The sequence below is a fragment of the Eurosta solidaginis genome, chromosome 2 (assembly GCF_040869045.1).
Source record: "Eurosta solidaginis isolate ZX-2024a chromosome 2, ASM4086904v1, whole genome shotgun sequence".
NCBI lineage: Eukaryota > Metazoa > Arthropoda > Insecta > Diptera > Tephritidae > Eurosta > Eurosta solidaginis.
In genome coordinates, this window is record NC_090320.1 from 308,112,607 (window position 1) to 308,137,603 (window position 24,997).

Below are 24,997 nucleotides of genomic sequence, written 5' to 3' on the forward strand. Positions count from 1 at the left end.
GGAAGGTATTAAAGAGTATTTTAAAAGGGAGTGGCCCTTAGTTGTATATGTGGAGGCGTTTTCGAGATATCGATGGAAATGTGGACCAAGGTGACACAGAACATCATCTGTCGGATACCACTAATTTATTTATATATGTAATACCGCGAGCAGTATTCCTGTCAAGATTCCAAGGTCTTTTGATTTCGCCCTGCAGAACTCTTTCATTTTATTCTACTTAATATGGTAGGTGTCACACCCATTTTACAAAGTTTTTTCTAAAGTTATATTTTGCGCCAATAAACCAATCCAATTACCATGTTTCATCCATTTTTTCGTATTTGATATAGAATTATGGCATTTTTTTCATTTTTCGTTATTTTCGATATCGAAAAAGGGGGCGTGGTCATAGTCGGATTTCGACCATTTTTTATACCAATAGAAAGTGAGTTCAGATAAGTACGTGAACTGAGTTTAGAAAAGATATATCGATTTGTGCTCAATTTATCGTGTTAACGGCCGACCGGAAGGACAGATGGTCGACTGTGTATAAAAACTGGGCGTGGCTTCAACCGATTTCGCCCATTTTCACAGAAAACAGTTATCGTCCTAGAATCTAAGCCTCTACAAAATTTCACAAGGATTGGTAAATTTTTGTTCGACTTATGGCATTAAAATTATCCTAGACAAATTAAATGAAAAAGGGCGGAGTCACGCCTCAATCGAATTTTTTTTCGATACTGATGATTTTGATATATGGAAGTCTATCTATCTCGATTCCTTTATACCTGTACAACCAACCGTTATCCAATCAAAGTTAATATACTCTGTGAGCTCTGCTCAACTGAGTATAAAAACAGGGAACAAACAAAAGAGTGAATAGCGATATACAGTAAAACATCAAATTGCGAATAGTTATTTCCCGACTGTATTAATTTTACTTAAAACATTCATGGAAGATTTAAATTGTCAGGGCTGGCTGAACCACTGCCGAAGGGTGCACCCCTATAGAACAACTTTCAAAATTGGCAATCTAAATGAAGTTTTGAAATAGGTTGATTAACGATGAATAGGGAAATGTTTTATTATGATTTTATATGTGGAATAAAACTTACATTATGGTTAAAATATGGCATACTATTCCTATTTGTACCTGGTGCATGAATCTTAAATTCAGGTTATTGTACTCAATATATTATCTGCTAATAACGCCTTATGTAAGGCTGATTTAATTTGTTTCACTAGCCTATTTAAAAGGTCATATAATACAGCAAGTGGTATGCCTTATGTTAGCCTTATTTTAATTGATCTATTATAAATAAGGTTTTTGTATTCTACCTAATGGCTTATAATAATTCCTAATTTAAGTCTTTATTTTATTTGTGCTTACTTGCTGTAAGCCATGGCTTGATGACGAAAGTACAAAAAAATAAGGAGTAATATAAGGAATACAGAATACAACTGACATTCCTTATAGAATTAATGCCTAATGCTATGAGCTTTATGGCCATACGAAATAAGCTTTATAAGTACTAGGTATACATTTTTTGCTGGGAAGTTCCTGGTTGTTCATCTCGTTATATTTCACATAGTTACTCACTATTAAAGAAAAGTAGTGGGGCAGTCTTAAACAAAACTCCTCTTGTTTGACTCCAGTTTTTCTCTCATCTTATATGACACTCAATGCCCAAGTGGACATTGCTCTTCTGGCCACATCACTCCCACTCAAACTCGTCTTTGATACTTTTTTGTTTCGCAAAAGGTTGGGAAGTTCACAAGATTATTGTGTTTATGCCTCTTGCTCGCTCTTTCCATTTTCCTATGCAAAAATAACTGATTATTTGTTTCCTTATGACCATAGAGTACACATATACATACACATGTATATACACACATACATATATCTATAAGTATGTACATATGTAGATGTGTCTCTATCAGCTGAGAGGGCGGCATTCTTGTGGTTTCAACGCTTTCCTCGTACAATTCATTGTTTTTTAAGTTTGACAAAGTTGAGCATAAAAGAATGTATCGTGCTTGTGTGTAATAAAAGCCGAATTCAATATTCATCGCCCCTCTCTTTAGACTATGTATGTACATATATGTATAGAGGCATAAATCTATAAATGTGGGTGTAAAAGAGTTTCTACTGCTGACGTCACTGTGGAGAGTAACTGGTCTTATATAAATCGTCATCAGATCATTATAACTTCATGACATCGCCACTTTTTGTCGTCATGCAGATTTTAAAAAATTTGTGTCAAATTAACAACACAAATATTTGGAAAAATTCACACAAAATAAATTCGAGCTGCTGGATGACTTTTTCTTCAAAAATTGCTTACGAAAAATAAATATAAAAGATGCAACTTGCAAACTTTAATCGATTACTATAAATATGAGCCTTAATAATTTAACGTAAACATTACTTCTTACGTATTTGGCGCTTTTTATTTTAAATTATTCTCGATGTAAATTGGAGATTCCAAGGGAAGTTAGATCGTTCCCCACGTTGTACTTTTAACGGAGTTGGTCCTCCCTCTTTCCCTATTTTCGTAGGCGTATTTAGAAAGAATGCTTTCGTTGAGCTGAGTCACTGTCTGATGTCTTGAAGGGGATTAATTCGATTTGTTTGTTGGACGAACCTATCCCCAACCGGAACTCGCTATTGGCATTCCCAATATACAGAAAAGTCTCTCACATACATATAAAAAACAACATTTTAGTCTAAGTTCCTAAGTTTCTTGTTTAAATTGTTAATGTTAAAAAAAATGTTTAAACAAAATTATTTCAGCTGGTTCATGTGCACACATACATATGTACATGATGTGTGTGTGAAAAGATGTGTGCGTGGTAAAAAAGGAAAAATTACTTGTTGCGCTTAAGTTTTCTCGCTAAAATCGAAAATATTTGCGAAAAAATTGCTCTTTACATTGTTGAGTATTAAAGGAAAGCTAACAGAAAATATAGAGGAAGAGTCGGACGACGAATTTATAAACAGAGAAAGGCTTACGAGAAATGGAAAATGGTGAAAAGCTTAAATTAAATAAACTTATCATCCACTTCACTGCCAAAAGCTAATGCCTAGTTAATGATTAAATGAAAGCTACATATAAGCTTCATTAAAATCTTTAAGTAATTGGTACGTTCGTATGTATGTCTGCATATGCTCTCTTATTTTATATTTGCAGAGCGAAAAAGATTTGAAAGTTTTCTAAATGCATTTTCTTATTGTTTTCTTCTTATACCAATTTTGCAATATGTTTTTTATTTATTAAAAGTTGTGATTATAAACGGGAGAGGGAAACGCAAATACAATATATTTTAGGTTACGTATACGACACGGACTCCAAAGTTAACCAATCCAATAAACATTTAGGCTTGATCTACATTACTGCTCAGGTTGATAACGAGCAGGCTTCTCAAATCTTAAGTGTTGTTTCTCAACACTGGCTCAACTTGAAAATCATAAGGGGAATTATTTTTTTTTATATGGAAAAAGTTGAGAAAAAGATAGGTTTCAAGTTGTACTCAAATGTGATTCTGTAGCTGGATTCAAATGTAAAATTCTAATGTCGCAGCATTGCCATGAGAATAAAATAGAAAATGTATAAATGATTTTTAATTTATAACGCTCATTCATGGTACCAACCACCTACCCACTTACACATACATTCAACTCTCATGTAACCGCGATCGTCAACAAAGAACAGAGTCACAAAAAATCTGCAAGTCATTGGCATCACAAAACACTAACGGTCAGCCAGTTTTAAAGTACGAATTGGTCCGTCGCACAATCGCAAAATGTTGCCACCCAAATATCTTATATAAACTAAACAAGAATCTAAGGGTTACTGCTTTTAGCGACGTGGTAACGGCCGGCGGAATTTATACGTTGTTTGTTGTGTTTCTCTGTCTTTATCTCAAGTGCTGTCAGGAAGAGACTTGAAAATTTAGTGCGACTTTTTTGTATATGTATAATACCAAGTAGCTGGTATAATGTGACGCCGATGTTGACTAGTGTGTTATTTGGTATAACTCTGATATACTCGCTAATATGACACCTTGACTAGGTGTATGTAATGAATAGTGTGTAAACTGGTATGATGCTGATGCAGAGACTGGCAATTAAAATTTCGTAGGGTATCGCCAATTCCAAAAGCTAATATGGCAAACTAGTATTAATCTACCATGCAGACAATCTTAATTTTCAACTTCACTTTAACCCGATATCCAATGTGGGATATAAACTTGAAAATGTGCTGGATATAGATTTGAGAATTACAAATTTCTCAAAGGTTGCATAACGATTGGGGAATGATGTTGGATATCAAGTTGAGAACTATATATTACTCGAGATATGTATACTGTTTGGATGTTTGTTGGGAAATGACAAGTTGTTAGGAAAGCGCGATATAAAGCTCAAAAGCTTCCAACCTGCAACATTCGGAGTAAACAATTGTACAACTTGGATGCAAAAAATATATAGACTTATGTATGCAATAGTACGTATGTATGTATATCGCCCTGAAAAACTTTTGTAGCTGTGCTAAACTAACTAAACATGTATTTACTTCTCTCAAAGCTAAACGTAATATCTGACAAAATATAATTTTTTTCTTATTTTTACAGCGCCACAATTAAACTTAAATTTTGTTTACTGCGGACATTAATTTTTCATAAAATCGTGATTGCAAAAGCAAATGCTAAAAAATTTCCAGAATACCCACGTCAAACTTCTACTACTTAAAAACATTCCATGAAATTAAAACTGTTCCTCTAATAAATCATTAGATGCAGCGTAATTTATTTGCGCGTTGCCATAATATCGGGAAGAAAGTAAAATGGTAATCCCTTTGGAAGCCTAGATCAATGACCTTTTTTTTTTTTTTTTTTTTTTGTTAAATGGGAAGCTTAAACTATGAAACAATGAACCCATGGCAAAGCCAACGAATGTGAGATTAAATGCAAATAAATGAAAAAGAAAAGTACACAACAAAATCTGTGCAACAAAAAATCGTACATAAACTAATTACAAACTGCATTCCATGTTGAACTTTATCAACTATTTAGGTGAGGACAGAGAGAGAGAAAAAGAATTCATAATTCATTCATTAAATGTATATATATATGTATGTACATACATGTAACCGCATAATTTGTGTGTACATTTAATGCCAACACCAACAACGGTTCTGACACTCAAATAGAAGTTCGCTTTTAATATTTTGAACATATGGCGGCAGCAACTGTAACCAACCATATTGCTACAACAACAACTGTATCGCCACCACCTGTTGTGGATATGGCTACAGGAGAAGTGAATGCAACTCATACAGTGACCACAGGCATCAATCAAAAACAATTAACGCCAGCAGTAGCTGCAGCGGCAATTACAACAGCAGCGTTCTTAATCAACAACACAAATGTCGATGATATGGAAAGGGATGAGTATGCCGAATCATCAAATTCAAATTCTTCAAGCTCAACAATGGCGTCTAACTCACCAATGGAAACACCAATTCCTTCATCAAAGGTCGCGGCATCACAAATACAAATCAACTCACAGAAGGCGTCGTTACCTGCTACAAAAATACCAAATTCGCCACCTGTTGCTATGTGCGGACCTTTAAACTGTGAAGGCGACACAGAAAGTGCCAATGGAATAACGACAGGCGGCGTCTCATTGGCGTCAATTCAACTTGTCGATAATTGCACACAAACTGACATACTAAGTGAAGAAGAAGAAGAAGAAGAAAAGTTTATGAAAAATGTTGAGTTGGAAGGAAATGTTGAAGTCGAAAGTGAAGATGTGTGCCAAGTAACCAAGTTAAAAGAACCAAAATTTCGTGAAATAAATCACAAATTTTCAAAAATTCTTAAAGAAAATAAGGAACATGGTGAAGTTATGTTGACGGAAAAAGGCGCAGGTGGTATTGAGAAGAGCAGCCAAAGTTGTAGTAAAAATGAGTTGTGTGAGGAATTAAAATCTTCTGATTTAACAAGTTTCAGCGTTGACAATTGTTTAAAGTGTGTTCAGAAAAGTATTTTGAGTAGTGAAAAAGCGACTAATGGAATTGGTGAATCGATATCTGATTCGGATATTTTCCCGTTAAGGATGAATGCATTTAAAAATTCTGTTGAAGAAAAAAGGGCGAATAAATTAAAAACTAGAGGAATTGTAGGTGAATATGGCGAATATGAGCCAGTTGAGTGTATTTGTAATGCAGCAACGCAATTCGATTGTGGCCATGATGAAACGACCGCGAATTGTACGTATCAGGAGCGCATTATCGACTATGATAATTTTCGTATTATCGAACATGTTATCGATTGTGCACATGAAAGTTATTGCAATCATGGTGAGGCATGGAAGACTGAATATGAGGAAAATAAAGATGAAAGTAAGGATTTGAATTTTGCGTGCCGTGAGTTGGTTGCATTTATAGGTGAGAGTTATGAAATTATCGATAATGCTCAACGATCGCTAATGCAAGCGCAAGAACCAACAGAAATTAGCAAAAAAGTAGCCGAAATGGATCAAATAAAGGAGTCATCTTGTTCTACAAAGGATATTGAAGACAAAGGAATTTATCTTAAGGACCTGCGTGCTTCAAGTTTACAGCTTGTTGAGAAGGTAGATGATAATAACAACAAAGGTCATGCCAACTCGGCGATTCACTTTTTAAGTGGATCAGATGAGACTAACAAAAGAAATTCTAATAAAGCCTTGAAAACAAGTACAATCGCAGTAACCAATTCGGTTTCAAGTCCCATCAAACAGCGCGCTAAGGCCAATCAGCGTTGGCAGAAATTAGAAGAATCAACAGCGGAAATGCTGTTACCACCGCCATCGATGGCATTGGCTTTGAAGGCGTTAAAATCCAAATTGACGCCATTAGCTCCATCATTTCATCCAGCAAGGAAAAAGATGTCAACAACCACTCCAGCTGCAATAACGCCTGCAACAGCGGCCACGTCATCAATGTACACCTACGAGCAGACAGCCATTTATTATCAACAGCAGCAGCCACAGGAACCGCCACCGAAGCAACAACAACAACAGCAGCAGCAGCAGCTCCTGCAACAGACCACTACTACAACAATGTTGCACACAATGAGTCTCCATCAGCATTCAAGAGCTCAAGCGGAGCAACAACAGCGGCAATCACCACAAGTGTCGCCAATGTCTCAGCAAAACTTTTCCAAAAATTCTTTTCAGCATCAAAAGAAACAACAACAGCAACAAAAATTTCAACCTTTACAACAAAGTATACAACAAGCTCATAATTATATACCTTCATCATCATCATCGACAACACACCAACAACATTTTGCACAACATGGCAGCAATTCGTTAGGTGGAATGCCGCACATTCATTTGCATAGTGCCACCGGTTCAGCTGCAGCTCCAACTGCGCCCACATTAGCAAATACTGCTCTACCTGTGGCGGTTGGAAATGCGTCGCAACAGGCACACCTTTATCCTTTGCAGGTAATTTCATTGGCTGGGCCAGGTACGGTTACTCCGATGGGGAATAGCAACGGTATAAGTGCCACGCAGCAACAACAATCCAACACAGCTGGCACAGTTGGCAACGGACCCTTGGCCTGGTCACTCCTGGAGGCTACACCCATTTTTATCGATGCCACTGGCGAGTTTCGTTCTTTTTGTCCAACACATGGCCCTCCGGCATTGAATCCAGCAACGGCGGTCGGAGCCGCTAGAACGAATGGTGTTCAATTCAATCATTCAGCCACAACAAATCTTGCACTAGAAAATATATCCCAACATTCGCAGAATCCACATTATAAGCATCCATCACAACATCATCAAACGCCACTGCTATCCAATTTACCGGTTTCGTCGTCAACTTCCATATTGGCTGTTGGTGCTCCAACTATATCGATCAATGCGACAAATCGCCAATTGTCACAACAGCAGCAACAAAAGCACCAAGTACCAACAAAAAGTCAAAATCTCAACAAAAATATACATCACCAACACCAACATCAGCAGCATCAGCTACTCCACACACCCTATAATCACCAACAACAACAGCCAAAATTGGAGTCTAGCAATGACACAGTACAAATTTCTGGCAAAGGCAAACTTTATGGAGGTGAGTGAACGTTTTATTGCTTGCTTAATAAATGTACATACAGTGACGGCTGAAAATTCAGCACCAAAATTCAAATTGCCATATTTTACAGATCATGTTTATGGGTGATTCTCCGCGAGCTTACAGTTTTGTGTCTTTTCGAAATTTGAAATATATTAAAGCATTTTCTATGAACTAAATTATGTAGTTGAGTTAAATTCAAGTTTACTTAAAAGTTTCATGTTGAACTTTATTGACTAGTCATCAGTTTTATGAGGTTATAGTTCATAATACCCTACAAATGTCACAACCGTGGCATGTCCACAACCACATTTTTCATAACATTTTAGGTGGTAACTTTTTTAATCTTTAATTACACGAGTAATAAACTGTCATTATATTAAACACTTGCCTTAATCTGCAATATTAAATATTGTTTTAATGATAACATTTCTGTTTTCGCTTTGTAATTTGATTTTGAAAAGTGTCCATGAGTTTTTGAGTAGAAAATGTTATTCAAATCGTTAGGTTGGTACTGCTTTATTGCACACTGGTTTGTGACATGTGAGTGTGGATTTTGATCAGCAGTGACAGTGTCCCCACATATTTCCAAGTTAATGTTTGCAGTCTTAAAATAACTAATATCCATTTTTAAACACTGAAGAACTAGAAAAATGGTACGTATCAAAAAATCGTGTCACAACCGTGGCACTTGTATCTTTGTAGTTTTAAGTTAAGTACGGTCTATTGTACCATTTTTATACTCTGTTGAGCAGAGCTCACAGAGTATATTAACTTTGATTGGATAACGGTTGGTTGTACAGGTATAAAGAAATAGAGATAGATATAGACTTCCATATATCAAAATCATCAGGATCGAAAAAAAAATTTGATTGAGCCATGTCCGTCCGTCCGTTAACACGATAACTTGAGTAAATTTTGAGGTATCTTGATGAAATTTGGTATGTAGGTTCCTGAGCACTAATCTCAGATCGCTATTTAAAATGAACAATATCGGACTATAACCACGCCCACTTTTTCGATATCGAAAACTTCGAAAAACGGAAAAAGTGCGATAATTCATTACCAAAGACGGATAAAGCGATGAAACTTGGTAGGTGAGTTGAACTTTGACGCAAAATAGAAAATTAGTAAAATTTTGGACAACGGGCGTGGCACCGCCCACTTTTAAAAGAAGGTAATTTAAAATTTTTGGAAGCTGTAATTTGGCAGTCGTTGAAGATATCATGATGAAATTTGGCAGAAACGTTACTCCTATTACTATATGTATGCTTAATAAAAATTAGCAAAATCGAAGAACGGTCACGCCCACTTTTAAAAAAAATTTTTTTAAGTCAAATTTTAAGAAAAAAATTAATATCTTTACAGTATGTAAGTAAATTATGTCAACATTCAACTCCAGTAATGATATGGTGCAACAAAATGCAAAAATAGAAGAAAATTTCAAAATGGGCGTGGCTCTGCCCTTTTTCATTTAATTTGTCTAGAATACTTTTAATGCCATAAGTCGAACAAAAATTTACCAATCCTTGTGAAATTTTGTAGAGGCTTAGATTCTAGGACGATAACTGTTTTCTGTGAAAAAGGGCAAAATCGGTTGAAGCCACTCCCAGTTTTTATACACAGTCGACCGTCTGTCCTTCCGCTCTGCCGTTAACACGATAACTTGAGCAAAAATCGATGTTTCTTTACTAAACTCAGTTCACGTACTTATCTGAACTCACTTTGTATTGGTATACAAAATGGCCGAAAACCGACTATGACCACGCCCACTTTTTCGATATCGAAAATTACGAAAAATGAAAAAAAATGCCATAATTCTTAACCAAATACGAAAAAAGGGATGAAACATGGTAATTGGATTGGTTTATTGGCGCAAAATATAACTTTAGAAAAAAACTTTGTAAAATGGGTGTGACAACTACCATATTAAGTAGAATAAAATGAAAAAGTTCTGCAGGGCGAAATAAAAAACCCTTGAAATCTTGGCAGGAAAACTGTTCGTGGTATTATATATATAAATAAATTAGCGGTATCCAACAGATGATGTTCTGCGTCACCCTGGTCCACATTTTGGTCGATATCTGGAAAAGGCGTCCGCCTATAGAACTAAGGCCCACACCCTTTTAAAATACTCATTACCACTTTCGTTTGATACCCATTTGGTACAAACAAAGTCTAGAATCATCCCTGGTCCACCTCTATAGTGATATCTCGAAAAGGCGTCCAACTATAGAACTAAGCTCCACGCCCTTTTGAAATACTCACTAACTCCTTTCGTTTGATACCCGTATTGTACAGACGCATTCTAGTCACCCCTGGTCCACATTTATGGCGATATCTCGAAAAGGCGTCCACCTATAGAACTAAGGCCCACTCCCTTTTAAAATACCCATTAATACCTTCCATTTGAAACCCATGTCATACAAACATATTCCAGGGTTACCCTAGGTTCATTTTGCTAAATGTTGATTTTCCCTTATTTTGTCTCCAAAGCTCTCAGCTGAGTATGTAATTTTCGGTTACACCCGAACTTAGCCTTCCTTACTTGTTAATTTAACGTTCTTTTATAAATAATTTTATGCTTTTATTAGCTCAATTTAAAACAAAAAGTGAAAAGTGGTAAAAAAGAGTCCTTGCTCACTCGCACTACACTTGTCAAAACAAACTTCTTTTTAGTCCTCATTTTCGAAATTGCCACAAGTTTTAAATGATTCTGCTACATTCTTTTATTTTAAATGCTTTTTCAGAAAATTTAATTGTAAAATTTTTTATTTCAATCGGGCATAAATCTACCTTCTTTTATAGAAACTAAAAATATGCGAGTAGTTATTATTGGTGAACATTTGAAATTGGGTGCTATTTTTTTGATCACAGCTGTATGCCAATTCAATATTCGCATGTAATCTGAGCAAACCTACTTGTCATTTCATTTTTCAGTCTACAACTGACCATTGCTAGTTGACAATAACTATTTGAAATAAGAAAATCGACTATGTTTGTATAAAAAAACATATAAAATCACATTCACACATACAGCACTAATGATATTGTTTCTGTGGTAATGTTACCCCGTTATCCCCATTAATCGTCTATGTCAGGGAACATCAATTAAATTTATTGGCGGTCCGTTTTTTTTTTTCAAAAAGTATCACAGTGGCGGTCCGGAGGGTAACAAAAGCGTCGACAAACTAAAACTGCTTAGCTACAGAGAATTGTTAAACTCATCAGCTAAGCAAAACACTAGAAAGTTAGGTCAAGTGATACTGTCATATAAAGTTAGAAAAGAATAACAATAAGGATATTAAGATAAGTGATTTGCTAATTATTAAGAGAGGAAAGAATTGCTTGTTTAATGCTAAAAAGTGATTCCGAACTATCAATTATGCTTTAGGGATAGTTACAATTCTGACACAGACTCCGTAAGGGCTCATTTATTAAAAATTTTTTTTACATTGTTTCAGGAAAAGGGGCTTTAAATGTCTAGTTGGTCGAGAAGGAACATTAAAGTTAACTTCGCTTAGTAAAAGAGGACTTGAAACCAAAGCGTTCACTTATTTGATCATAAAAATTACTCCAAGCATCTCTCTCCGACTTGCAAGGGTAGAAATATTAATAAGTTTTAGCCGATTGGTATAAGGGGTAGATTATAAAAGGAATCCCATTGAAAATCCCTTAAGGCAAAAGTAAAAACTGGTTTTGAGTTGATTCCAACCTATCTGCATGAACTTGATAACGCGGATTCCAGACTAGCGTTACATATTCTACTAACGGTCTAACTAATGTTGTAAAAAGGGTTTTCGTAACATAATGATCGCTAAATTCTTTTGACCAACGCTTTACGAATGCTAACACACCTCTAGCCTTATGAAGGTTGAAACTAGGCTTGATATCCTTCGCAACTCCTAAATTAACAAACTCATACACTTGCTCAAGGTTATAATATAGGAAACTGGCTGCGGCGATCCACGCAAAAACACATGTACATATTTACATTTCATTAAGTTTAATGGCTTGTAATTTAAATCGCACCAACTAACTATGGAGTTTAGATATGGTTGTAACAATTTCTTATCTTAATCGACAAATCGGATTTAAAAAGCTTTTAATTACTGTAGATATATCATTAATGAATAGCAAGAATAGAATCGGGCCGAGATGGCTACCTTGAGGAACCCCGGCGTCTATGACATCGGATAGCGTATTTTTAAAAATTACTCTTTGGGTCCTGCTAAGAAGATAAGAAGAGATCCGCCGAGTGAGACTCGGTTGAAACCAAACTGGTCAAGTTTATGGATGAGTAACGAGTGACAAATTTTGTCAAACGCTTTACTGAAATCAGTATAAATAACGCCCGTATGCCGTTCCTAAATGTATAAATCCATTTGATACAAGCGTTGTGTTGAACAAGTCAGATATTGGCTGGTTGATGTGGACAGGACATTTTTTAAATATAAATGTAGGATTACTATAAGGACCGTATTTAAAAGATTCTTTTAAAGTTTTAAAATAAAGTAAAACATGTTCGGCCAATATAATTGGACAATTAACTGAGTTGTTCGAGTGCTGCAGATAGGGATAATTCTAGAGTTATGAATCAGTTTTAGAAGAATATTTGGATTTGAAAAAATTACGTACATACATTCTTGATACTTCATGGTTGAAGGAAATCCTTACACTTTACGTTTAGAGTTTACGAAACCATAAAAACACTTTGGGTTGGAGATAAAATTGTGACGAATATTAGCATCACTAAGCTGTTAGCAAATAATCACAACAACAAAACAACAAGCAACGACACTTATGTACACATTAAGGCAAGCAACATTTATGTACAAGACAACGAAAAGATATCTCACACACACAGATGTAGTCATCAGCTGAAGTAGTTAATCACATACACACACATATAACTAAATTACCAAGCAGGATATACAACAGTACTAGAAGGTGAAACGTCTAGACCTTTGGAGAAATATGCGGACGAGGTAACGGAGAGTATAAAAGCAGCGCAAGCCGAGTAATAACTAATCAGTTTTGATTTAAACACGCTATTGGTTGTGAAGTATAATTGTAAAGTACTACTCCCAAAGTAATCTAAATAAAGACTAGTTTGCAATACTGAATATTGCAGTGATTTATTAAACAGTTTAGCGATTCGAACGTTAGTAGAAGGTGCATAAATATCAGAAATTAGTTACAATATTCTTCTCGTGTTACAGATATAAGCTTTGTAACACTTTTTATTCAATTTGAAGTATTTCTGACGCAAATTAGGATACTGTAAGTAATGTCTGTTTAATCCTGATATTTTATATAATTGAAATGGTCGCGTTGTTTCTATTTTTTAAAGATTTGAGATTTTTAGTGAATCAACCTTGCGTTGGGTGACCATAGGAACATTTACGTTTGGGAACATATTTTTCAAATAGACTGTAAAAGGTACGTATTATTTAAATAATATCTGTACATACATATATGCGATATCAATGGAAAAATAAAGCGAATGGATTCCCGTTATTCATTAAATAATAGACAAATGTGATGAACAAAACGATGTAAATACTAACGGTTCCTTCGCAATTAATGAGAAAAATGAAACTATTTGCCTTGGGCGGTCTTTGTTAAAACAAGGTACGCAAATTACGGTCTGGATCTGGATCACGATCCGCCAGTTGGTGACCCCTGGCATATGTTTTCTTCGTAAGTAGCCAACAAAAAATGTAAACCTTATATAAGGATTATTTTATATGGGTAAAAGGCTTATGGCATTAAGAAATATTAGTTGTATGGCGTATTCATTATAATACTCCTTATTTTTCTGTACTTATGTCATCAGGCATAAGGTTTATCTGAAAGATAACATTATGTATAAGGCTTTAACCTATATAAAATAAGGCTTACGTCGATATTATATGCCATATATATAGCAACCTTATTATAAAGCTTATGGACCAAAAAACTAAGACCTGCATAAGGCCTTATTATAACATGCTGCTTGATGCATTAGAACCTTTTACATAAAGCTTATAACCCACTGAAAATCAATCTTACAAATCAAAAACTTGAAATAGAGCTGCACAGACAGTGAGATATATAGAATTTACATCTTTTATGGGCTCTTTGTAAGTACAAAGTACTTATTTGGTACTAATTTTGAAATAAAAAGAAAATCCAGTTTCCTTAGCCGAAGTTTACACACAAAAAGTTTTGTTTCTGATTATAGGCAACTTCTCTTTTGGAGTTGTGTATCATATTTACACACGGCGACTCTTCCTAAGCAAAATTTGGATGTTTTAGTTCAATTATAACAATTTCTCTTTAAAATCAACAAAAAGTTTTTCAATAAAAATATTACGAAAATTTATCAATTTAAGTTTAGGCAATATTTATGTTAATTTTTTAGTTTACCGTAGGGATAAGGCTTATTTGTACCGTAAATAGGCATACAATAAGGTGTTACTGTAAGACGCATGATGTACGATACTTACATTATTCTAAGGTTTATTTGTCAGGAGTGAAACCATAATCCTTATTGCTTACAACCGTTTATGCAAGTTTTTGCTTGGCAGATATACAGACCTATACTAATGTGGCATATTCTGCTTCCATTAAGGCTGGCCTATACAAAAATAAAATAACATTAAAGTCTAAAATGTCGCCATCAAATGTGTAGTCATCCAATTTCTTCAAACGTGGTTTTAAAACGGGTAGCGTTGAAAAGAAAAGAGATATGATCAGTTGGCAACACTCGTAATCGATAGGGAAAGGGATAGGAATATGGATGGGGATAGTGATAGTGATAGGGATAGGGATATAAATAAAGATTTTGACCCTGGCGGCCTATTATAATGGTGAAAAATTTCGAAGTATGTGGTAGCCAAAAATCACAGAGAACCTGTCTATATGTAGATAAATATCCACATATGCATTCCCCCCGTGGGTTAGGGGTTAGAATAAGCCCACCGTAGGTATACCGGTCGTAAAAGGCGACCATAATACCATGGCTAACCAATCCATGTGTAAGGTGACTTTACTCTAAAGGGAGCAGAGTGGACGCGGCGTATCACCTGCGGGATCCTAAGCATGGCTTTAAAAATCTGTCACCGCGGGGGAGCAGGAAAAGCCATTTGTGATATGATGCACTGCATCACATGATGCTTGTATTCAAGTCTCACCTCTTGTCAATAGGTTCAGCCCCCTTGTGGGAGAATCGCGGTGGCTGTGGTTTCAAAAAAGAGTTCACTTTATGACTAGCTCTGAGTAGACATAGTTTTCCCTTAGGGGCGCAAGACCCACGGGAATACGGCCTCTTGCTTGTCTCGATAAATTCATTGAAAGCTGACCCTGAGGGGCAGACGAAAGTGTTGGTCACATCCCATAATTGTGACAACCGCTGAAACACGGAGCGTAACGGAGAAACGTATGCCTATCAATTACGAGTGGGCCGGTGCTCATCTTGCCTTTTGAGATGTTTGAAGCTGCCTTAGGCTGCGTTGCGTAAGGATGCCTATAGGGATCCATTCGCAGAACGGACGACCACAGTAGGCGAACTGCTTTGCGATTATATTGCTGAGGCGGGAAAGCCTTCTAACACAGGTCTATGGTTGGAAAGGTTGACCACAGCCTTAAATTGTGGAATACACGGAGCGTAAATGGAGTGATACTGGAGTGCAAATTTGAGCAGAAATTGAAACGAAGATTGATAGTGATATCTAAGTGAAAATTGAAGCAACGGTCTTAAGCGGTGTCGAAGCAAAACAGTTGGTTCTCTCCTGCTTTGCGAAGATATTTCTGAGGCAGGTGCACGATAGTTCAAATATCAGATAGTTTTCTTCACAAGGAATTGATGCTCTCACTTTATAGAACATTGAAGTAGTTATTAATGCTGGAAAGACATTTGCACTGATGATGGTATCGGTAGTTAGTTCACAGCGAACGGGCGTTTTGAATCATAACAAGATAGTGCATAGCGTTAGAGGGAAGTGCCGCCTTAAGCAATATCTAAGCAAATGCACATCGTCGTCCACAATGTATCATACATTGTTGCTACGGCTGGGCAGAAAAAGTTGGTCACATTCCTTAATTGTGACAAAAATACATATATGTGTTAATCAGATATTGAGATAACAAAAATCAATGAAAGAGGGATACTGAGACAAGCACGGAACTCGCGGTGGTGTTGCTGTGCAACCGGGTGCCATTAACCCGAAATGGAATGGCTGGGTTAGATAGTCGCCCCCGGCCATACCAAGGCTGGTTGACTTGAACACCCAATTCAGCCGATTGGTACCAACTTGTTGGGCCGCCGATCAACGGATATTGATCAGTGTTTAAGTTACACCGTGGGGTTGGGTCTTCCATTGACAAGTACCCACGTAACTTCTACACTCGCATATGTATATGCATAGTTAAGCGAACTGTTACCGACCAAAAATGTACTCGTTGTATTAAGGATGAACCGCTTGATTCATATTAAGGATGAACCGCTTATTCCTGAAACAAAAGTGTCGTCTGTTTAAAAAGTTATCAGGCCATGTAGGTAAAATGTGGCTTTCATTAGGGGTTTATATAAGCTCTACGATGGGATATGGCCATGTTATAATGATATGCTGCTTAAGTGTGGTGTCACTATTTTTTGGTGGATGAAAGAGATCATACTTACATATTATATTTCATAGTCGTCAAGCGGCAACTTATTGCTTATGTATATTGGCACCGTATATGCAGACTCTCATATTGTTATAATGGCGCTTTCTATTCTTTGTCGAATTTTTTTGGCAACTTTTTCAAACTTTGTTGTAGCTGCATAAATAACTAAGTTGCTGCAGTGAAAATTATTATACAAACCATTTACTTATATGTATTTTATGTAGACACGTATATATATATATGCAGAATTCACATATGCACATAAAGACATCTCGCTGTATTGGAAAATTCAGTATTCTCTAAATAAATTTCATTTCCTTCTGCTTTAAACTCATGAGCTTTCCAGAATTGGTTGAATAAAGGAAATTAGAAACAGGTTTTTCTAAACGGGGCTGCCTCTCGGCAATGATTTGGCAAAAGTTTCTCAGTGAAAAGTCGTCGGCGTAAAATATGTCGGTCCTGTCCCGCCATGCCAATTTGTAGGAAAAATTAAAAGAAGCACGACGCAAATTGGAAGAGAATCTCTGTCTAAAACGTCTTCGGAGGTTATTTAAGTAAATATTTTGCATTTTAATTCATAAGACTTACCTAGTCCATTGTGCCAAGTATACTGGCAATGCAATGATAGGAGAGAGCATTGTCTGGGGAATAATCGGTCAGTAGTACTAGAACATAGTCAACGCAAAATCTCTAAATTTTACCTTTTTTGCTTACATTTTCTACTGGGTAGGTTACTTATACGCCTATTCATCTCCAGGCTTCCAAGCCAAAGTCCATATGTTCTTTACTAAAGCAACTACATAAATTTATTCGTGTTCATAGATGAGGGCCCAACATGTGAAGGTAGTTCATTTAAGTCATGAAGGAAAGTCATGGAAGACACTTAAAAATTTTAAAATTTTACACATGTCAAGTGACCGTTTTCCATAAAGCAGTGTGAATAAAGTGCTAATTCCGATCAGTGTAAATAAAAGCTGGATACAAAATAAATAAATAAGTTTAAGGCGCTATAGCCTCCGAAGAGAATTTAGGCAGAGCTTTTCTTCAAATTTGCGTCGTGCTCCTATTAAATTTTTAATACAAATAGGTGGGACGTGACCTACTTGTTTTATGCCGACTCATCTGCATGCCATATGAGTTTTCACTTAGAGCTTTTAATGGCAGAAATACACTCGGAGTGTTTGCCAAATACTGCCGAGGGGCGACCCCGCTTAGAAAAATGTTCTTCTAATTGAAAAAAACTTGTTTGCAAAATTTTGATGTTGCATTGCCCGGGGCGTGAACCCAGGATCTTCGGTGTGGTAGGCGGAGCACGCTACCATGACACCGCAGCATTGCAATTGCTTTTAAGGTCCCATTCTGCATTTACGTTGCTTAAAGCGTTGGCAAACTGGCTATCTATATAATTTTTCCGTAAGGTTGCCATCGATTCAACCTTTTTTCTTGCTTTACTTTTATGAAATTTGTGGAAATTTGATTGGTCAAAAAAATTTTGTTTAAAGTAGTTAAACTATTTACTGTAGCAAGTACCTATATTAAAAATTTTTTGGACAGAATAGTGAGTAAAAAACGAACATCACGTTCCTCCAGAAAAATATTGTGTAGTCTTATAAAGAAACATATAGAAATTCTTATAATTGGAACTTGTATGGAAATGGCATTTTAAGAGGCTTCATAAACATTTCGGACTTTTTATGAATAAGGGGGTAGACATATACTTGATTTCTTACTTTGGCCAATAATTAATTAATTTCAATAATACTAAAGATGTTATTTTTGACTGCAGTCGGTCCCAATCTTTCATTGTGGTCTTAAATGTTAGTAGTCATGATAAAAGTATAACTACCTCTCAACAATTCCCATGTGTTCTACTAAATAGGCCTGAGTTCAAATAATTTTTAGAGGTTTTTTGTACTTCATAATAAGAAACATGAAATTGTGGACATATTCGATATAGAAAACCTAAATTATGCCTGAAATGGAATTTAAACTTTGTTAGACGAGAGCTATAACTTACACCTAGAACCTTCATGCATCCCACTGCGCGGCGCCGTGCCTTTGACGTAAACATTTAAGAGGATTCGCTGTCAATTAGATCATTTTTTTGTATCCTTTTCCATATCAAATAGCATCACATGCATACAAATACAATTTATGAATATCTACTCACAATTTAAGTAGTCTTATTTATACAGCCTTTATATACGTACATTAGAGTGGCTCTATTTATTCATCCGTAATGTAATTCACTAATTTCTTTAAAGACAATCATCCTCGTTGACACGATTTCGGTATTCAAAAACCATATAAACAGAAGAATAAATATTAGAAAAACGATTTAATACTTTTAACAACAGTTTACATTTCAACTAAATAAATGGTCAACTTGATTGCAATGTTGGAACTGAATTAATGAATAACAGTCATTATTCAAATATTAAAACAATATACACAATATATGTTCATATAAACTATTATTTGGAATTATGATTAATACAAATGAAGAAAGTAGAATATAAAAGAAAACTGCTTTTCAGAGTACTATGATCATACTTATCTTCTTTTGCATAGACAAGATTTACATGAAAATTTTATTCTGTCCCATCAATGCAAATGATCATGACAATATAAAGAAAAAGTAACAATACTAAACGTTTAGTACGTATCACCTTATATTATTCCCATCTACTAGAGCTGTGTTGCAAATATTGAAAATTAACTTCAAATATTAATTAAAGCGTGTCTGTGTTGCTGGTTTTCTTTGTTCAATATTTAAAAAAAGTGAAAGTGATAATTAAAAATATTATTATATAGTCCTTTCTTGTTAAGCGCAATGTGAAGTGAAATTTTACTAGCGTGACATTTTACCGCCATAACGTCCGCCCCCATCACTACCTCCACCAAACATGCCACCAGCTGCATAACCACTATTTGAACGTTCATTGTATGTGCGATCGAAGCGTTCTTGCGTAGATCCCATAGGACGCCAGCTATTATCCTCTATTGGTTTCTGCCATTCTGAGTTGCTGTGCATGCTAGACATACCATTGCCGGTACACCATTTGACACCAGTCTTAAATATTGAAAAGCGCCTCTTTAGAAGCAAGTGAATTCTCTAACTGGTCATACAAGCGTGTTCTTAGAAAAATAGCCAAGCCTTAGTAAACGGAAGACGTACCGCAGATTCAAACCCAAATATTCAGAAGTATAAATCCAAAAACACTGAGTTTAAAGTTATTATTAGGTATAATAGCTGTGTTTTTTTTTACATCTATGTACGTTTACGCTTAAACTTTATATGTACTGCTAAGCGTCAAACTTTAAATACACCTCTGAAATTGCTGCGCATAAAATTAGTACTACTAAATTTCAATACGCATTATACTCAGATGTAACTGAAATATGTGTCTATGTTTCACCTCTAAAAATGTTGTGTATCCACTATTCATCGCAACCGATTCAGCTATATGTTATACATTATGGCCACCAGAGGTTTGTGTCTCCGATTTTAGGTACACCCTGTTCGGATACGCGTGTAAAAGAAAATAATTAAAAAAAATTTTTAAGTTAAACGGTTTTATTGAAAACAATACTTACATGAAATAATAATAATACGAAAAGCTAGAAAATAATTAGGTAGGGCGTTGATCAGACAATTAAATAAAAGCGTTGGGCGCGTGAAATTTCTAAAAATGTGAGGCGTAGCATAACCTGATTAAGGTTCAGTTGGTTTTACTTATGACTATCAATAGAAATATGACGCGTCCAACGCTTTTATTTAATTGTCTGATCAATGCCCTATATTGATAAGGAGTGTGATGACTAGTACCTAGGACCTACCTAATTATTTTCTAGCTTTTCGTATTATTATTATTTCATGTAAGTATTGTTTTCAATAAAACCGTTTAACTTAAAAATTTTTTTTTAATTATTTTATTTTCAAGTTTTTAGTCTTTATTTAATTGCCTATTATTTCTCATTCTATTTAGTTCATTTAGTGACTCATTATTACAAGGACTCTTTCCTGACAATTTGTTACAACCTAAGTCCTCAATACATAATCCATCCAAAGACTTTACTCGACTCTGCGCCACGTATGCTTGTCCCTCCTCCAACTCCAAAATATTTTGATGTCACTTCTACTGGACTGTATGCAATATTTGTTCCAAATATGAGCCAAATCGGGCATCATAGGTCGCTTTTTATTCATGTATGTATTATGTGTTCCAAATATGGACCAAATCAAATCGGACCACAAATACGATTTTTATACGATTTTTGTGAATATCTCGATCCATGCGCCACCTAGCGGCGATTTTTTTTTTCACAGGTAGATTTCTATTCTTGCATGTATTATGTGTTCCAAATATGAGCCAAATCGGACCACAAATGCGAATTTTGCGAATATCTCGATCCATGCGCCACCTAGCGGCAATTTTTTTCACAGGTCGATTTTTGTTCTTGCATGTATTATGTGTTCCAAATATGAGCCAAATCGGGCCACAAATGCGTATTTTGCGAATATCTCGATCCTTACGCCACCTAGCGGCGATTTTTTTCTTATTATTGCATTTTCATCGGGTTCTGAACTATATTCCAAGTTTCAAGCTTGTAGCTTATCGGGAAGTTACTTAAATTTCAATTACAAGATTCGTTCACAACGGCCGTGCGGCCTGCCTGTCAACTCAAGCTAAATAAAACCGTTTAAAAAACACGGTTATTCATACCATGAGTGTGAAATTTCTCATGTTCATGAGTTTTGATGCAGAAGCGAACATCGTCACAATCGCGCAAGATGTTGCGTTTGTAAATATAACAGCACTTCAGACTTAGCAGCTGAAACCTATTTCGGCTTGCCCATTTACATAAGAAAGTTTCACGAAGCACAGTTCTTACGCTTTGGTTGCAACAAAAGTTGAAGGTTGGCTACTTTTGCTTGTCAGATGGCGCTGGTGATGCCCTATTTGCCTCTCTCCATGCAAATATATGCAATCTACTAATCTGTCAGCGCACGATGCTGCATAAAAAATCGTATGTGTCGGGCCTATAAATGACCAAGCAACTGCTAACCTACGAAGTCGAAAGTCACAGTACAGCGCATGAAATTTGTTACTGATGCTTTTAACAACAACACTAACATACCCACACTGTTAAGGCCAGAGGCGCACGTAAACACATACGTTATTGTCACCTTACATGTGGCTACTGCGTAGCCAATGCGATGGTCGCTGTTTTACATAAAAATTTACTATATGTGGAAAATGATATAGTCGATCTCCTACTGCTGTGTGTGCCACTTTTTAAATGTCTCGCAGAGCCTGGTTGTATGGCCTGACCAACAATTCTCAACAAAAATGTGCTCACATAAAATTAAGTCGCACTCAAATATATACACATGCATACACATCCATACGTATGTAAATGTATGTGTTTGTTCATTCAGATGGGTATCTAGATATTTGTATTTAGAGTATGTAGTTTGCCAGATTTTCTGCCTTACTCTTCGGTCTAATGGTTATTGCGTGCGTCGCACAGTGGCGCCTTTTGAGTATTTTCTTTGCAAAAATCATAACTTTTGAACCAATGAAGATATTTTAAAAATTTAAAATGCAAATGAAAGCTAATTATTTGAAGTCAAACTCGAAAATTTTTAGAAAAATGCATAAACAAAATGTTTTTAGTAAAAAATAAAAAAAAAAAATGAGATTTGTCTTATGACGTATTTAAGCATTAACATATTTTAACATATTTATTAACATATATATTCATCCTGACACAACAATTTTGAAAAAATTATTTAACAGTGCCAGTCACGTGTGATACAATAAGGTATTCTGATAATTAAAAATACTTAACATAAAAAAGGGGAGAAGTAAGAAAATGAGAAATAGGGATACATTATAAAATGGAATACAATGGGAAAAAAAAATGAGGTATAAATATTTTGAAAAAATGAAATATAATATTTAAAAGTTCACATTCAATAATATAGAAGGTATTAAAATAGAGTTGTAGTGGTTAACAATTATAGTAAAAACTAAACACATTATTTGTAAATTGCAGTGTATTAGTAATAATCCTTAAACTAACTGGAAGTGAGTTCCAAAGACGTACCGCGTTGATAAAAAATTGACGTTCAGATGTCAGAGTTTTGTGTCCAGTGTAAATAAGCAGTGGCGACCTTGACAATTGAAGAAACTGAAGCCTCTGGTATAAATAGTTTGGTTCCTGCGCATGAATAACCTTATGTATGAACCACACTGTTCTGAATTTTAACAAATTTTCAAAAGAAATATTTAACAACTTTACGGCATACGCAGACACATGGTCAAGTCGTTTTAGCCTAAATACGTATCTGGCAATGTTGTTATAAACAAAATTAAGCTTAGTTTTACATACAGAGTCGCAATTAGCATAAATCTCACAGCCATACAGTAGCGTAGGTATTAAGTACGCTTTTGCAAGAAGAAGTCTAATGTGTAAAGGAGTGAAATACTGTGTTAGCCATAGTGTACGAAGCATTCCATACACTTTACCTACTCTACTAATGATATGATTATTCCATGTCAGAGTTTGATTAAATACCAAACCAAGGTTTTTCGCTGAGTCAACAGTATTCAATAACTGCACCGTCTAGCATTACCTTGTCTAAGTTTCGTGTATCGAAGGCTTTTCTGCGAATGGCTATACATTTAGATTTGGCAGGATTAATTGATAAACCATTCGCAGATGCCCATGCACTTACATTCGTCAATTCAGAGTTAATATCATTAATACACATGCCAACACGATCAAGAGGACAGCACACATATAGTTGACCATCACCAGCATAAATATGAACATTCCAATATCTTAGCGCATTTGGTAAGTCATTAACATACAACACAAACAACAAAGGGCCCAGGATTGAACCTTGCGGAACACCCCTGAGTACAGGTACAAAATTAGACCTATTGCCACCAAAATACACAGCCTGAGATCTCTGCACGAGGTAGGACCTAATCAAAGCAGTGGCACGAGGAGAGAAATTAAAAAGATTTTGTAGCTTGCGACATAGAAGCTCATGATCAACTGAGTCAAACGCTTTGGAATGATCGAGTAGAGTTAGAAAAGCAAGATTATTTCCATCAATTTCCATCCTAATGCTTTCTATGACATCCAACAGAGCCGAAATGCTACTTCGCTTTAGTCTGAAACCGGACTGACGGTCTGTTAGAAGTCTGTTATCATGCACATATGACATTATTTGCTTATGAAGGATACGCTCAACAACTTTAGACAAAAATGGTAGGATAGTGTAGGGTTATCTACTTAAATTAAATATACTGTATTTTTGTAAATTATTTTTATTTTACTTTACTATTAATGTTCTTTCAAAATGAAAATTTTCAAGTTAGTTATTTTCAGAATTTTTAAAAGATATAAAAATAAACGCTTTTTGTGAAATTAATTTTCAACAAATAAAATAATAATATTTTAAAGAAATAGTTTTTGTATTAACTATATTGGCGATCGTGCTTAAATTGTTTTTCTAAAGATGCTGAATAATTTCACGCGAATTTATAATATTTATCTGTGAAATACATTATTTTACATTCATAGACAATTAAGTCTATACATGTATCTTATCTGGATGACAAAATAACGCAGAAAATATAAAAAATAACTCATAGAGGAACATATCAATCAAATTTTAATGCAACTTCAGCTACTACAACTACCATTATATGCAAGAGCAAAATAATTTAATATCACTTTCACGGAATTTAATTTTTTTTCATCAAACTTTACAACTTTCCGAAATTTCCGTTGGTATTTTTTTGAATCAAAATACAAGCAATAACAATTAACTTAAGTGCAGCACCAAATCATATTGGAACAGTTTATGCCAAACGATTTTCATATGCAATAATAATAACCAATTTAAAGCCATTGCAACATCTTTGAAGATTCCTTGACAACAACAATAAATTATAAAAATTTTAATTGAAATTCACAGCAAGTTATTTAATCATATTTTTTATTTATTTTAATATTTTATTAATATTTAACTTTTTAATTATTTAAAAAAAAAAAATATTTTTTCTTGATTACCTTTTAATTGAATGGGATTTTTATTCATTCAATTAAATATTTTCAAATTTGTTTTTAACTTTACTTCACGTTTAAGTATTAGTTTTTCTCTTGTGAACTTCCTTTCCAGAGAACAATTACATTTTTAGATTTTAATGGTTTTACGTTCA

At 35.1% G+C, this 24,997-nt stretch overlaps 1 protein-coding gene across 1 annotated transcript in view; it reads left to right on the top strand.

The window, feature by feature from the left end:
- The window catches only part of mtgo (miles to go), a 218,641-nt gene that overhangs the window by 27,071 nt on the left and 166,573 nt on the right, over positions 1-24,997 (top strand). Inside the window, exon 2 of the mRNA XM_067769037.1 lies at positions 4,612-8,102. Coding sequence (XP_067625138.1) covers positions 5,216-8,102 — 2,887 coding nt within the window. The 5' untranslated portion in view covers positions 4,612-5,215. The remainder of the gene's footprint in view (positions 1-4,611; positions 8,103-24,997) is intronic.